At 40.6% G+C, this 15,786-nt stretch overlaps 1 protein-coding gene across 1 annotated transcript in view; it reads right to left on the bottom strand.

Moving 5' to 3' along the window:
- ADAMTSL1 (ADAMTS like 1) overlaps positions 1-15,786 on the bottom strand; it is a gene marked incomplete at its 5' end in the record, with an annotated part of 912,424 nt that overhangs the window by 20,961 nt on the left and 875,677 nt on the right. The window contains 2 exons of the mRNA XM_077765085.1: positions 11,387-11,594; positions 14,545-14,725. Of these exons, the coding sequence (XP_077621211.1) occupies positions 11,387-11,594; positions 14,545-14,725 (389 nt within the window). The remainder of the gene's footprint in view (positions 1-11,386; positions 11,595-14,544; positions 14,726-15,786) is intronic.

Genomic DNA, 15,786 nt, shown 5'->3' with positions numbered 1-15,786 from the left:
ATGAATAGACTCTTTTCCAAAGAAGACATCCAGATGGCCAACCAACACATGAAAAAATGCTCAACATCAAAACCACAATGAGATACCACCTCACACCTGTCAGAATGGCTAACATTAACAACTCAGGCAACAACAGATGTTGGTGATGATGCAGAGAAAGAGGATCTCTTTTGCACTGCTGGTGGGAATGCAAACTGGTGCAGCCACTCTGGAAAACAGTATGAGAGTCCTCAAACAATTAAAAATAGAACTACCCTATGACCCAGCAATTGCACTACTAGGTATTTATCCAAGTGATACAGGTATGCTGTTTTGAAGGGGCATATGCGTCTGAATGTTTATAGCTGGACGACGAACAATAGCCAAAGTATGGAAAGAGCCCAAATGGTCATTGATGGATGAATGGATAAAGAAGATATGGTGTGTATGTATATGTAATGGAATATTACTCAGCAATCAAAAAGAATGAAATTTTGCCATTTGCAACTACGAGAATGGAGCTAGAGGGTTTTATGCTAGGTGAAATTAGAGAAAGACAAATATCATATGACTTCACTCATATGATGGCTTTAAGATACAAAACAGATGAACATAAGGGAAGCAAAAAATAAAACCAGGGAGGAGGACAAAACATAAGAGACTCTAAAATATGGAGAACAAACAGAGGGTTACTGGAGGGGTTGTGGGAGGGGGGATGGGCTAAATGGGTAAGGGGCATTAAGGAATCTACTCCTGAAATCATTGTTGCACTATATGATAACTAACTTGGATGGAAATTTTAAAAATTAAAAGAAGTGACTCCTGCCCTGGGAAGGGGGTGAATAAACCCTTTACACTGGTATACCTGTAGTTTATGCACAGAGAGAAAGCCCTATTCTTTGGTGTACCTGCAGCTGGTAAAGGCTAATTTCAGAGTTAGGCTAAGCGCCAGCCCTATCCCATCAGCATGGCTACAGTACCAGTAGCTGGACCTCTGAACAGCTTTAACCCTGCTCAATGTGCATACATTAGGCAAATCAAGTCATTGCAGCTGGCTGGCCTGAAGGCCAGTCCCACCCACAAGTGTGTCCAGGGCAATCACAGCTCAGCCAAAACCAGGATATGCACACAGTTCCCACACAGGGAATATCCTTGGAGCAACTGGTTCTGATTATGTTGGGGAATAGTGCTATATGGAACCACAGTACCTGTTTTACAGGAAACCACTACTCTTAAGACCAGGGAACATAGGTGACCTACCTAATACACAGAGAGTTAGACAAAATGAGACAGGGGAATATGTCCTAAAGGAAAGAACAAGACAAAACCACAGACAAAAAGATAAGTGAAACAGAGATAAGCAATATGTGTGATAAAGAGTTCAAAGTAATGGTCGTATGGGATGCCTAGGTGGCTCAGTTGAGCATCTGACTCAACTGCAGCTTGGGTCATGATCTCACTCATGGTCATGGGATTGAGCCCTGCATCCTGTGCTGAGCATGGAGCTTGCTTGGGGTACTCTCTCTTCCTCTCCCTCTCCTCTGCCCCTTCCCTGCTAATGCTCTCTCTCTCTAAAAAAAATAGGGGTGCCTGGGTGGCTCATTCGGTTGAGCATCTGACTTTGGCTCAGGTCATGATCTCACAGTTTGTGGGTTCGTGCCCAGCATCAGGTTCTGTGCTGACAGCTAGCTCAGAGCCTGAAGCCGCTTCTGATTCTGTGTCTCTCTTTCTCTCTGACTGTCCCCTGCACAGGCTGTCTCTCTCTCTCTCAAAAAAAATAAAATAAAATAAAACATTTAAAAATAAATAAACCCCAAAGTACTGGTGGTAAAGATACTCACTAGACTTAGAAAAGAGATTAGCTCAGCAAGAATTTCAACAAAGAGACAGAAAATATAAAAAAGCTCCACTCACTGAAATGAAGAATACACTAAAGTGAATCATCAGATTAGAAGATGCAGAATAATTGTTCAGAGATCTGGGAGACAGGGTAATGGAAGCAACCAAGCTGAAGAGCAAAAAGTAGAAAAAAAATGATAATAGTTAAGGATCCCAGAAGGAGAGGGGTGGATAGAAAACTTCCTAGACATCTGAGTCTAGTAAGCAGAGAGATCCCCAAATAAGATAAACCTAAGGAGGTTCATACCAAGCCATGGCAATAATTAAAATGGCAAAGATTAAAGATAGAGAATCTTACAAACAACAGGAGAAAAACAAACTATTACATACAAGGGAAATCTCATAAGACAATCAGCTGATTTTTAGCAGAAACTTTGCAGGCTTACAGAAAGTGGCATGATATATTCAAAGTGCTGAAAGGAAAAAAATCCACCACAAAGAATAACTTGGCAAGGTTATTATTCAGATTTCAAGGAGAGAGAGTTTTTCCAGACAAATTTTAATAGAGTTAATCACCACTAAACCAGCCTTAGAAGAAATATTAAAGGGAATTTTTTTTAAGTGGGAAGAAGAAGTCATACTAGAAAAAAACTTCACTGGTAAAATGACCACATAGTAAAGGTAGTAGATGAATTACTTATTAAGCCAGTGTGGAGGTTAAAACACAAAAGTAGTAAAATCAGGTATATCTACTAAAATTAGTTAAGGGATGCACAAAATAAAAAGATGTAAAATATGACATCATATACATAAAACACAGAGGGGGAGTAAAAATTTAGTGGTTTTAGGATGTGTTTGAACATAAGTGACCATCAAATTAATATAGACTGCTATACAGCTAAGATGTTATATATGAATTCAATAGTAACTAAAAATTAAAAACCTATAATGTATACACAAAAATAAAGAGAAAGGAATCCAAGCATAATACTGAAGAAAGCCATCTAACTACAGGGAAAGAGAGCAGCAGAAGATGAACAGAAAGAAAAAAACAAAACAGCAATAAGTACATACCTATCAGTAATTAAATATAAAGGGACTAAATACTTCAGACAAAAGGCATAATGTGATTGAATGGATTTTAAAAAAGGAACAATCTATATGTTGCCTACAAGAGACTCACTCAGACCAAAAAATATATGGACTGACAGTGAAGGAAAGGAAAAAGATCATCCAAATGGAAACAAAACAAAACCACAAAAAACTAGGATAACAGTGCTTATATCAGACAAGATAGACTTGAAAACAGAGTGTACCAAGAGATAAAGAAGGGTATAGGATAATGATAAAGGGATCAATTTGAGGAGGATATGGCCATTGTAAATATCTACTCACCCACCATAGGAATACCTAAATGTATAAAGCAAATATTAACAAACATCAAAGGAGAAATTGATAGTAATATAATAATATTAGGGTAGTTTAACACCCTACTTGTATCAATGGATAGATCATCCAGACTGAAAGTTTACAAGGAAACAATGACTTTGAATGACACATTAGATGAGATAGATCTAACAGATATACAGAACATTCCATCCAAAAACAGAATACATAAACTTTTTAAGTACTTATGGAACATTATCTAGGATAGATCATGTTAGGCCACAAAACAAGTCCCAATAAATTTAGTAAGACTGGAATCATATCATGCATCTTTTCCAGCCACAATGGTATGAAACTAGAGACCAATTACAATAAAAAAAAAAAAATGGAAAAAACACAAACACATGAAGGCTAAACAACGTGTTACTAAACACTAAGTAGGTCAATGAATAAATCAAAGAGGAAAACCAAACAATACATAGAGGTGAATGAAAATGGAAACAGTACAAAACCTTTAGAACACAGTAAATAAAGTTCTAAGAGGGAAGTTTATAGCAATATAGGCCTGTTATAAGAAATAAGAAAAGTCTCAATCTAACCTTATATCTAGAGAAACAGGGCTTTGTTATTTTTCTAAAGCTAGTAGAAGTATAGATATAATAAAGATTAAAGTGGAAATAGGTGGAGACTAAAAAAAAGAAGATAAAAAAAACCAAGAGCTAGTTTTTTGAAAAGATAACTAAAGTTAATAAACCTTTACTTAGAAACAAAAAAGGAAAAATAACATCACAGAAATACAAAGAATTATAAAGAGAATAATATGAAAAATTAGATGCCGACAAATTGGACAACCTAGAAAAAATGGGTAAATTCACCAAAACATAGTTTTCTAAAACTTAATCAGGAAGAAATAGAAAATTTCAACAGACCAGTTACTAGTAATGAATTTGAATTTGGTAATCAAAAACTCCCAACAGAAAAAAGTTCAAGACCAGAGGTCTTCACAGGTGAATTCTACCAAACATTTTAAGAAGAGTTAATACCTATTCTTCTCAAACTATTACAAAAATTAGAAGAGGAAGGAATGTTTTCAAGTTTATTCTATGAGGCCAGCATTACTCTTATACAACACCAGACAAAAGACCTTAAAAAAAAAAGAAAACTACAGGCCAACATTTGTGGGGATCATAAATGCAAGAACCCTCAAAAATGTTAGCAAACTGAATTTAAAACTATATTAAAATGATCATTCACCACAGTCAAGAGAGATTTATTCCAGAGATGCAAAGGGAGTTCAGTATTTGCAAGCAGCAACAGGATACATCACATTAAAAAGAGGAAGAATAAAAACCATATAATAATCTCAATAAATGCAGGGAAAACATTTCACAAAACACAACAACCATTCATGATAAAAATGCTCAACAAAGTGCTTTACAGGGAATACTTCAACATAATAAAGGCCATATAAGAAAAACCCACAGTTAATATACTCAATGGTAAAAAACTGAAAGGGTTCCCTCAAGGATCAGAAAAAAGACAAAGATGTCCAATCTCACCACTTTTATTCAACCTGGTACTGGAAATCTTAGCTGCAGCAGAGAAGAAAAAGAAATAACAGGAATGAAAATTGGTGAAGAAATAAAACTGTCATTATTCACAGATGACATATAATACTATACATAGAAAACCCTAAGGACTCCACCAAAAAACTATTAGAATAAATAAATTCAGTAATGTTGCAGGATACAAAATTAATACACAGAAATTGGTTGCATTTCTATACCCTGATAACAAAGTAGCAGAAAGAAAAAATAAGAAAACAATATCATTTACAGTATCGCCAAAATATATGTCAGAATAAATTTAACCAAGGAAATGAAAGACGTCTACTCAGAAACTGACATTGATGAAAGAAATTGAAGATGACGTGAACAAATGGAAAGGTATGCCATGCTAACAGATTGAAAGAAGATTGTTAAAATACCCATACTACCCAAAGTGATCTACAGATTAAATATAATCCCTATCCGAATATCAACAATATTTTTCACAGAACTAGAATATTCCTAAAATTGGTATGGAACCACAAAAGACCTTGAATAGCCAAAGCAACCTTGAGAGATAAGAACAAAGCTGGAGGTATCACAATCTCTGATTTCAAAATATGCTACCAAGCTATAATATTCCAAAAACAGTATGGTACTGGCACAAAAATAGACACGGAGATCAATGGAACAGGATAGAGAAGCTAGGAATAAACCCACACAAGAATGTATGTACAATGGAGGAAAAGATGGTCTTTTCAATAAGTGGTGCTGGAAAAAGTGGACAGCTACTTGCAAAAGAATGAAACTGGGCCACTTTTTTATACCATACACAAAATTAAACTCAAAATGGATTAAAGATATAAATTCGAGACCTGAAACTGTAAAACTCCTTAAAGAAAACATAGGCAGTAATATCTTCATCAGCCTTAGGAATGAATTTATGAATATGTATCCTTTGTCAAGGGAAAGGAAAGCAAAAATAAGCTATTGTAATTACTGAATTATTGAATGTGAGAAGTTTGTAATTAACATAGCCCACAAGGTTTTTTTTTTTTTTTTTTACAAATAGTTTATTGTCAGATTAGTTTCCACATAACACCCAATGCTCATCCCCACAAGTGCCCTCCTCCAGGCTCATCCCTCCCCCCACCCACATCCATCAGTCCTCAGTTTTTGTCAGCATTCAAGAGTCTCTCATGGTTTGCCTCTCTCCCTTTCCCCCACCATTTCCCCCCTTCTTCTCCCCCTTGTTCCTCCGTCAAGTTCCTCCTAATCCTCCTATACGTGCAAACATATATTTGTCCTTCTCTGCCTGACTTACTTCGCTCAGCATAATACCCTCAAGGTCCATCCATGTTGCTACACATGGCCAGATTTCATTGTTTCTCATTGCCATGTAGTATTCCATGGCCACAAGGGTTTAATATCCAACATACATAAAGAATTTAGGCAACTCAACATATACACACAAAATCCAATGAAAAAATGGACAGAGAACCTGAATAGACATTTTGCCAAAGAATACAAAAGATGGCCAACAGACACACAAATGCAAATCAAATCAAAACAGTGAGCTATCTATCACCTTACACCTGTCAGAATGGCAAATATGAAAAAGACAAGAAATAGCAAGTTTTGGTAAAGATGTGGGGAAAAGGGAGTCCTTGTGCACTACTGGTAAGAATGTAAATTGGTATAATTATTGTAGAAAACACTATAGGAGAATATAAAAAAAATCAAAAACAGAAATGCCATATAATCCAGTAATTCCACTATTGGGTATTTACCCAAAGAACATGAAAACACTAATTCAAAAAGATGTATGCATTTCTATATTTATTGTAGCATTATTTTACAGTAGCTAAGATACAGAATCAACCCAAGTGCCCATTAATAGATGAATGACATAGATAGATAAAGAGATAGAGAGATAGAAAGAAAATGGAATATTACTCAGCCATAAAAAACAGTGAAATCTTGCCATTTGCAATAACATGGACAGACGCAGAGGATACTATGCTAAGTGAGATAAGTAAGGTAGAGGAAGATAGATGCTATTTGATTCCACTTAAATGTGGAATATAAAAAAACACTTAAATACAGAGAACAAACTGTTGGTTGTCAGAGAGGAGGTGAGTGACGTGATGGGCAAAATAGATGAAGGGGACTAAGAAGTACAAACTTTCAGTTATAAAATACATAAATCATAGAGATGAAAAGTACATCATAAGGGAATACAGTTAATAATATTGCAATACTATATGGTGTCAGCTGGTGACTACATTTATTGTGGTGAGCACTGAGTAATGTATAGAATTGTGGGATCACTATGTTGTACATCTGAAGCTAAGTAACATTGCATGTCATCTATCTTCAGTAACAAAAAATAAAAGAGCAACAAAAGTAGGTATAGAGGGAATGTACCTCAGCATCATAAAGGCCCTATATGACAAGCCCATAGAAAACATCATACTCAATGGTGAAAAGCTGAAAGCCTTCCTTCAAGATCAGAAACAAGACAAAAATGCCCACTTTTATTCAATATAATTTAAGAATAGAGCAATTAGCCCACAGAAAGAAATAAAAGGCATCCAAGTTGGAAAGAAGTAAAACTCTTACTATTTGAAGATGACATTTTATATAGAAAATCCTAAAGAGTACCAAAAACTTGTTTGAATAATAAACCAATTCAGTAAAGTTGTAGGATATGAAATCAATATAAAAAGTCTACTGTATTTCTAGACTAACTGTAAACTGAGAAATTAAAATAATCCCACTTACAAATGCATCAAAAAGAAAAAAATATCTAGGAATATATGTACCCAAGGAGTTAAAGACCTATAAACTGAAAACCTGTAAGACATTAATGAAAGAAATTGAAGATACAAGTAGAAAGATATTCTGTTTTCATGGATTGGACGACTCAATATTGTTAAAATATTCACACAACTCACAGCAATCTACAGATTAAATGCAATCCCTGTCAAAATTCCAATGATAATTTTTCACAGAAACAAAAAATCAATATATATATATTAAGTTTATTTATTTTGGGAGAGAGAGCAAGTGAGTGGGGGGAGGGGCAGAGGGAGAGGGATAGAGAGAGAGAGAGAGAGAGAGAGAGAGAGAGAGAGAGAATCCCAGGCAGGCTCTGCACTGTCAGTGCAGAGCTTGATGCAGGGCTCAAACTCCAAAACCATGAGATCATGACCTGAGTCAAAGTCGGATGCCTAACTGACTAAGCCACTCAGGTGCCCCAGCAATTATATTTTGAATCTGACATGAAAAGCAAAGGCAACATAAGCAAAAGTAAATAAGTGGGACTACATTAGCAAAGGAAACCATTAAGAAGATGAAAAGGCAGCCTACTGAATGGGAGAAGTTATCTGCAAATCATTTATCTGATAAGGAGTTAATATCCAAAATACATAAAGAGCTTTTACAACTCAATAGCAGAAAACCAAACAAACCTTTCAACACAAAACAAAACCAAACCTTTTAAGAAGGCAGAGGATATGAATAGACATTTTTCCTAAGAAGACATACAGACGGTCAACAGGCACATGAAAATGTGCTCAAGATCACCAAGCATCAGTGAAATGAAAATCAAAACCACAATGAGATATGACCTCACACCTGTTAGAATAGCTAATATCAAAAAAGATGAGAAATAACAAGTGTTGGTGAGGATGTGGAGAAAAGGGAACCATTGTGCACTGTTGGTGAGAATGTAAATTGGTGCAGCCATCATAAAAACCAGTATGTAGATTCCTCAAAAATTAAAAATAGAGAACTACCATGCCAACCAGCAATTCTATTTCTAGGTATTTATAAAAAAATGAAAACACGAACTTGGAAGGGTATATGCACCCCCATGTTCATTGCAACATTGTTTATAGCAGCCAAGACATGGAAACAACCTAAGTGTCCATCAGCGGATGAATGGATAAGAAAATGTGGTGCGTGTGTGTGCATGTGTGAGTGCGCACACACACAGGACTATTATTTATCCACAAAAGAATGACATCTTGCCATTAGTGATGACATGTGAAGACCTTGAGGGCATAAGTCAATTAAGGCAGACAAAGACAAATACTGTGTGGCTTTATAGGTGGAATCTAAACAACAATACCTCCTCCAACCATAATAGATACAGAAAATAAACTGCTGATTGCCAGAGGTGGGGGTAGGTAAACTATGTGGAGGCAGTCAAAAGGTACAAACTTCCAGTTATAAATATAGCACGGAGATGTAATGTACAGCGTAGTGACTATAGTTAATAGTACTGTATGGCACAGCTGAAAGTTGCTAAGAGTCAATCTTAAAGTCTCATCACAAGAAATTTTTTCCCCTAATTATGTATGGTGACAGATGTTAACTAGACTTATTGTGGGGATTATTTTGCAATGTGTACAAATATCAAATCATATGTTGTACACCTGAAAATATAATAATGGGTATCAATTATGCCTCAGTAAAGAAATTCATGATCTAAAGCTCTACTTCCAGACCTGTCATATCATAATTTGCATTTTTAACAAGATCCACATTAAGGTTAAATCCAGATTAAAGACTTAATGATTCACATCAAAGCTTGAGACATACTTGCCTAGAGGGTTTTAGAAGAAGGGGATGAGAGTGTTTGAGGGAAAGGAGGAGGAAGGACCTTTTTTTCTCTCTTTCAGAAAAAGTAATCACTGAGAATCATCAATGTGCACAGTGTATGTCCCCTTCAGTGACCTCAGTGATCCAATGCAGAAACGTCTCCCCCGTGTGTAGCCAGATCTGTTCCCAATTGTAATTTCACAAACTGCCAGGAAGCCTCGAGGGCCTAGAAGCAGTAAGCCTTGGGCTGAGTGAAAGCTAGCAGAAGTGGGCTTTTCCAGGTAGGAGAAAGATGATATCCCCCAGGCATCAGAGCAAAGGGAGCTCATGCCTCTTTAATTATGAAGCACATACATTAGGTCACTGGAAATAAGGGAGGGTTGGTAAAGGTGCCAAAAAGGAGACTCCGGCCGAGTGTGTTGACTGGCCAGTGCTGAGATTATCCCGGGACTCACCTGGGACAGAAATGGCTTATGGATTGCAAGTGCATGGCCAGATTTCCTCCCAATAACATTTGATCTTCATTAAAGATGGCTACAGCATATTAACTTAATGGGAAATTCCAAGTGATTGTTTTCCAAAGAACACACCTCGGGGTGGGGATGGAGGAACATGAATGCAGTAATGTGCAGGTAGCCAGTTCCAACAAGTTTCAAGTTCCCAGCTGCCCAAAACATTCAGTCATGTTAGTTCATACAGTGACACAAAGAACTAAGAGCCCTGTGGTGGTTTTGGGGTGTTCCAGCAGGCCAGGCTTAATGGCACGGTTCAGATACCACCCAATCACAAACTATGTCTGACCAATCAGAATGGTCATCCCACTGTCAGCCTCTGACAAACAGTATTTGTTACCGCGTAGTTAGTGGGGTGGGTACTAGCTGATTATCAGCATTGAAGGCAGCTCTTAGATACTAAGTAAGTCCCCAGTAGGTTTTGAATACATACTTTGAAACGAACAGAACATAGGCAATTATGTCATTTCCCCCAAGGACCACACTGGATTGTTTTCTCTTAGTGCCACCAACATTCTAAAACAGAGAAGGAGTCAGATGAGTAGGAAAACTACTCTGTCTAAATGGAGACCCTACACACCTGCACTGGGAAAAGCCCAGGCCTCTAATTACAGTGGGAATGTCTGACTGATGCTCAGTTCTACCTGACCCAGAAATAATCGTAGAACAATGGTAAGGTGACTATCATCGCCTCCCTTTCCTCCAAGGTTGCTTCTGTCATGGCATAGTGTCTGTCACTGCTCAGGTTTATTCCTCCCCACTGAGAATCTTCAATTTGTGTTAATTTTTAAAGTCATAACTAAATATAAAATTTCCTCTCCAAATGGAGAGTCCTGCGGCTCCTTCTTATATCTAGAAGAGGCCTCATCCCTCCTGGGGTCCCATGAGCCTCCATTGTTGCAGTGTGTTAAGCTAACCTGGGACTTTCTTGGCTATCCTCTGGCTGAGAATTGAAAAAGGAGTTGGTGGTTTCAAAGCGATCCAGCTAGGCTTCAACTCTTCTTAGCCTGGAATAGTTGTTCTCTACTATGCCTACACCCCAGCATCTCCTGCATAGTTTCTAAAACTTGCTGATGCTCGGATTCCGCCCCTGAACAACTGATGTAGACTCTCAGGGAGGTGCAGCCTGGACATTGGTCTAGAAGTTTCTTAAGTGATTCTGTGTATCCCAGTTGAGAACCCCTGGCTCCGAATAAGACTGCAGTACCCACATGGATTTCGTCAGAGTTTTAAATCATCCACCTTAGCACAGCTGGCGAGGAGAGGTGGCCTTATAGAAAATGAGTCTGAAGAAAGGGTTACTGAGGGCTCACTGATGGCCTGAGAAAGGAAGAAAGGAAGACCTGAGGAGGGGGAGGGAAGGGATCAATAGGATGGATACTGGGAAGATGAGTTGATGACAGGTGGGATGTGAAAGGTCTGACATCACAGAGGATGTGGCAGTGGTTACATTTTACTTCCCACCTCGGCAGGGTCCACACCTTTAGATTTACCTGTCAAATAAAATCCACTTACCTGGCCCCAGCTGGAGAAGGCCCACTCCACGCAGAGCTGTTGGTTACAGGCCTGGGTGTCCACTGGCCGTTTGGCAAGCTGTGTGCACATGTCGTTGGACACAGGAGTGGAGATTCCAGAGGCTTTCAGCTTCTGGCAGGTCACCCGGCGGGTCTGGACACCTCCCCCACAGCTCCGGGTACAGGCAGACCAGGAGGTCACCATCCACCTGGGGAGAGGGAGGAAATCAGGTAAGCTGCAAAGGGTCAGGCCTTGGGCAGAGGAATGATGCTATACAGTCTCAGAAATAGAGCCTGTAACACCCCCCTGTTCTCACCACACAGCTACTAAATTGGGGGGCATGACCCTTTTCAAGGTATACATGGAAGACTAGAAAATGGGCCCCCAAAAGATATCTGCATCAAATCCTTGGCACCTGTGAATGTTCCCATGCTTGGACAAAGGGTTTTTACAGCTATAATTAAGGACTTTGAGATGAGGTTATCCTGCATTTTCTGTCATCATAAATGTCCCTATATGAGAAAGACAGAAATCAGAGAAGAGGGGGAGACCATGGGACCACAAAGGCAGAGGCTGGAGTGAGGTGGCCACAAGTCACAGGATGCCTGGAGCCACCAGAAGTTGCAAGGAACTTGCAAGGGGTGAACCCCTGCTGACCTCTTGATTTTGGACTTGTGGGCTTCAAGGGTATGAGAGAATAAATGTCTTTTCTTTTAGGCCTCCGTGTTTGTGTTAATTTGTAATGGCAGACACAGGAAACAAATACCCTTTGGAAACTGACTGCAAAGGTGCATCTCAAAAGAGTAGTCTGAAGGTCAGTGGTCTCAGCTTGACCCTGGTCCCCAAAGCTATGAGCCTGCAGGTGGAACACTCTGTGGAGACAGTCCTTTAGTCAGTTACACTGCATGGCAGTTCTGGTACTTCCTAAAGCCATCCAAGTGTGTGACATAAGAGGGACAGTTTCCTAGGGAAGTCAGACCCAAACTGTGTCACCTCCTGACCAAGGAGGCAATCTGGCTCTCACTGAAGTCAACATTTTGTCTGCTTGTACGCACTGTATTTGCTCCCTTGCCTTAACCCACATCACTGGATTTTGTTGAATCCCCGAGAAACACGCAAAGTTCATTCTAGCTTTCTGGAGCAGTCCCCCACCTCTCACCTCCATGGTGAGGTATAGGTCTTATACCTCTTTGAGGGCTGCACATGTGGTGAATGTAGTTCTCAGAATGTTCGCTTCCAACTACAATTTGGATCCTTCGAAGGGAAACTGACCGAGATGGGCAAATGGCTTTTTCATAAAGCCAAGCTGTAATCTGGGAAATGCTCTGAAATCCTCGGTCCGTATACTAACCTGTAGGGGCTCTCTGTGCATGTTTGCATGGTGGGCTAGTTCTCAAAGAGAAATAATGAGAAAAGACTTGGCACTTTCCAGCCATTTTATTCAATCTAGGGAAAAAGCAACAAACCACCTACCTACCCACCCACTGCACCATTCTTTGGTTTTTATGGCCTGAGAAAAAGCTTATCTAAATGAAATGGTTGACTAGCTACCTGGGTCAATGCAGGACCTCCTGGCCCTATTCAAAGACAACCAGGGCAATATTTATTTGTGTTCAAAGAAGGCTACAGGAGTGCCCAACAAGCCCGGGAGGGAAACTAGTCAAAGGTAAGCCTGTGGCCACTCCCTAGGCCAGTGGCGCCACATCTGGCTCCCAGGAGAGGCAAGTAGCAGGGACAGGGAGCACATTCCACTTGAATCTGGTTCTGTGACTTATTTAATTTGGTGGAACTTCCCTGCTCCATTTGCCCTGGAGAGAGATGACTGAATGCAGATTTCCAACCCACAGGAGCAGAGCCACTTAGGAAGCAGGCACGAGGTGTTTTAAAGCTCCTGGGGGCACTGAAACCCAAGCAGACATGGCCATTATTTCATTTGCAGAAGTAAATGAGGCTGATTGACTCTGACCATCACCACAGCCAATCAAAAAGTCCTTGGCATGTCCAAGGCTTCGTCTTCGTTTCAAATAGCTTGGCGAGGGCAATCTTCCAGCCCCTTATATCCCCGGTGAATGTCAGGCCTGTGTTTCAATCAACTTTTATTTCCAAATATACATTTCAGCAATTTTTCAGGAGCTGGGGTGGGGGGTTTGTGAAAGGAGAGGTACGGCTATGTTACAGTTCAGGAAGGGTATAAAAGGACATTAATCATTCCCATGGAAACCTTCCCGTCAGCAAGTCAAACTGCTGATATTAATGAGTGTGTTTCATATTTCATTGAGTCTCTCCTGGTTTCAGCTGCTCCTTATGACTCAGCTGGCAAAACACAGGGCGGATGCCTAAGTAGTCTATGGAAGTCCCACAGATAGGTAGTAAAGGGCCATTGCAAGAACCAGCCAAGTCCCCCCAGGCTCTGGGTGCCATGCTGGTGCCAACTCTGAGTCCATCCATTATCCTTTTAACTACTGTCTGCAAACTGGGGGGAGGGTGCTCTGTGTGACTCACAACTTCTCCAAGCTGTAAGTGGCAGAGACGGTGGGTGTCGTTCTGGGACCAGATGCTGAGAATATATATCCACCATTGAGGCGACTATAGAAAACGAAGAAGATTTATTGTGACGTCAGCAGGACTCAACCCTTCAAAGACAAGACTAGGGTATGATTTCCTCACCTCAACTAGAGTACTGATAAGCACGGTTTTTGAAGTTAGAAGAAAGGGGAGGGGGTGGGGTGCTGGTCAGTAAGCCCTATCTCCTCGGCACCTCAACCACAAACACATTTCTCCTCTTACAAACAAACCAGAGGGCCCATTTCTTATTGCAGGATGAAGGCTAGCTCTTGCTAGGGCCTGGAAGGCTCCCGGCCCCCGAACAGATCCTCTGAGGCCCTTGGGATGACCAGATAGCCCTCGGCTCTCTGAGTGGTGGGGGAATAAACTGGCGAGGGAGGAGGCCCATTCTGATGGATAGCTTCTGCACAGTGGAGAGGCCTGACAAGTCTGTGCCCAGAGAAAAGAAGAGTGTCTTGGATGGCAGGCCCCCTTGCTGGCACTCTGTGTCTCTTCCTGTGCAATGCCGGACAAAGACTAGCCACCAAGGTGGCTAAAAGCCAGGGGTCAGCTGTGGGGTTGGGGAGGCCTGTGCCAGTGTCTGCCACACTCACCGAGAAGGGCAGTCTCTCCGGTTGCATGCAACGGGCTGCACAGCAGGGCGCACCTTCCCTGCACAGTGGGTGGGGTTGACCTCTGTGCTGTTCAGCAGACACCTCAGGCGGGGTTGCTGGATGCCCCTGTTACCGCAGGAGGCTGAGCAGGTTGCCAGTCTGTCCACAGACCACCAGTAATCTGTCAGAGGAGGATCAGAGGTGAAAAGAAGCCAGCAGTATGCCTGTGCTCTGTGGGCACAATTTATTATGCATGAGACTCCGTCCATCAGTGCGCTCCATTCCCAATTCATGTAGGCAAGAGGCCTCGGCTCCAGGAGCCTCGGTTGGCTCATCCGTAAAGGGAGGACGAAGCCTCTACCTTGGGGAGTTATTGTGAGCACCACCTATAATGAAGGTAGAGGGCCTCGCCCAGCACCTGGTGCAGGGCCAGTATTTAGAATCAGTGCCTCTAGTCTTTCATGTTTTTAAACACACTTCCAAAGTGCTTTCTCTTCCTAGTGGTTCACCAGAAAGTGACTTTATTTTTCAACAAAGAGCTATAAAAATATCAGAAATACCTAACAATCATATTTAGATGTGCACATTTGAGTTGGACTTCATAGATGTTACTAAACACAACAACAACAAACAGCCTATCCAGAGAGTACTCATTGACATGAGACAATGATGTAAGGGAGAAATTCAGTTTCTCTGGATTTTCTATTTGGGGGTCTGGGACTCACTGGGAGGAAAGCTGTTAAAAATAACTGCAGGCTGGTAAATTGTGAGCGCTTATTTGCAAGGTCGTATATTACAAACCTTGCAGATAGGCACTGGCTTCTGGTTTTTAGTGGAGAATGGCTGGTTGGCAAGAAAATGGAACATTTACTTTCCTGTCTCAAGAGCCAAATGGCAGGGGAGGCTGTTTAAGGGGAAAACCCATTTGCTCAGAAAAATCTCCCTTCTCATGTGCTACGCTGGCACAGAATTCTGTCCCTTCCCACAGAATACTCCATTTTAGAATGCATGCAATGGAATTTTGCTTTTCCTTAAAATAATCACACACAGGCCACAGGTTAGAAGTAGCTTATGGAAACCATGAAAGCCTCACTTAGTTTTTATTTAACATGACCCACTTTGGGTTAATTTCTCACTGTTTTGGGCTCATTCACAACCCTTTTTTGGTGCAGCTGATGCCAAGCCCCTCCCACGGGCTTTCTGACCTGCCCATGTTCCTGGAAGATTAATGCATGAACCACA

Source organism: Crocuta crocuta, unplaced genomic scaffold, assembly GCF_008692635.1.
Source record: "Crocuta crocuta isolate KB4526 unplaced genomic scaffold, BGI_CrCroc_1.0 scaffold687, whole genome shotgun sequence".
In the NCBI taxonomy this organism is placed as follows: domain Eukaryota; kingdom Metazoa; phylum Chordata; class Mammalia; order Carnivora; family Hyaenidae; genus Crocuta; species Crocuta crocuta.
This window is presented reverse-complemented; position numbering and strand designations above follow the sequence as displayed.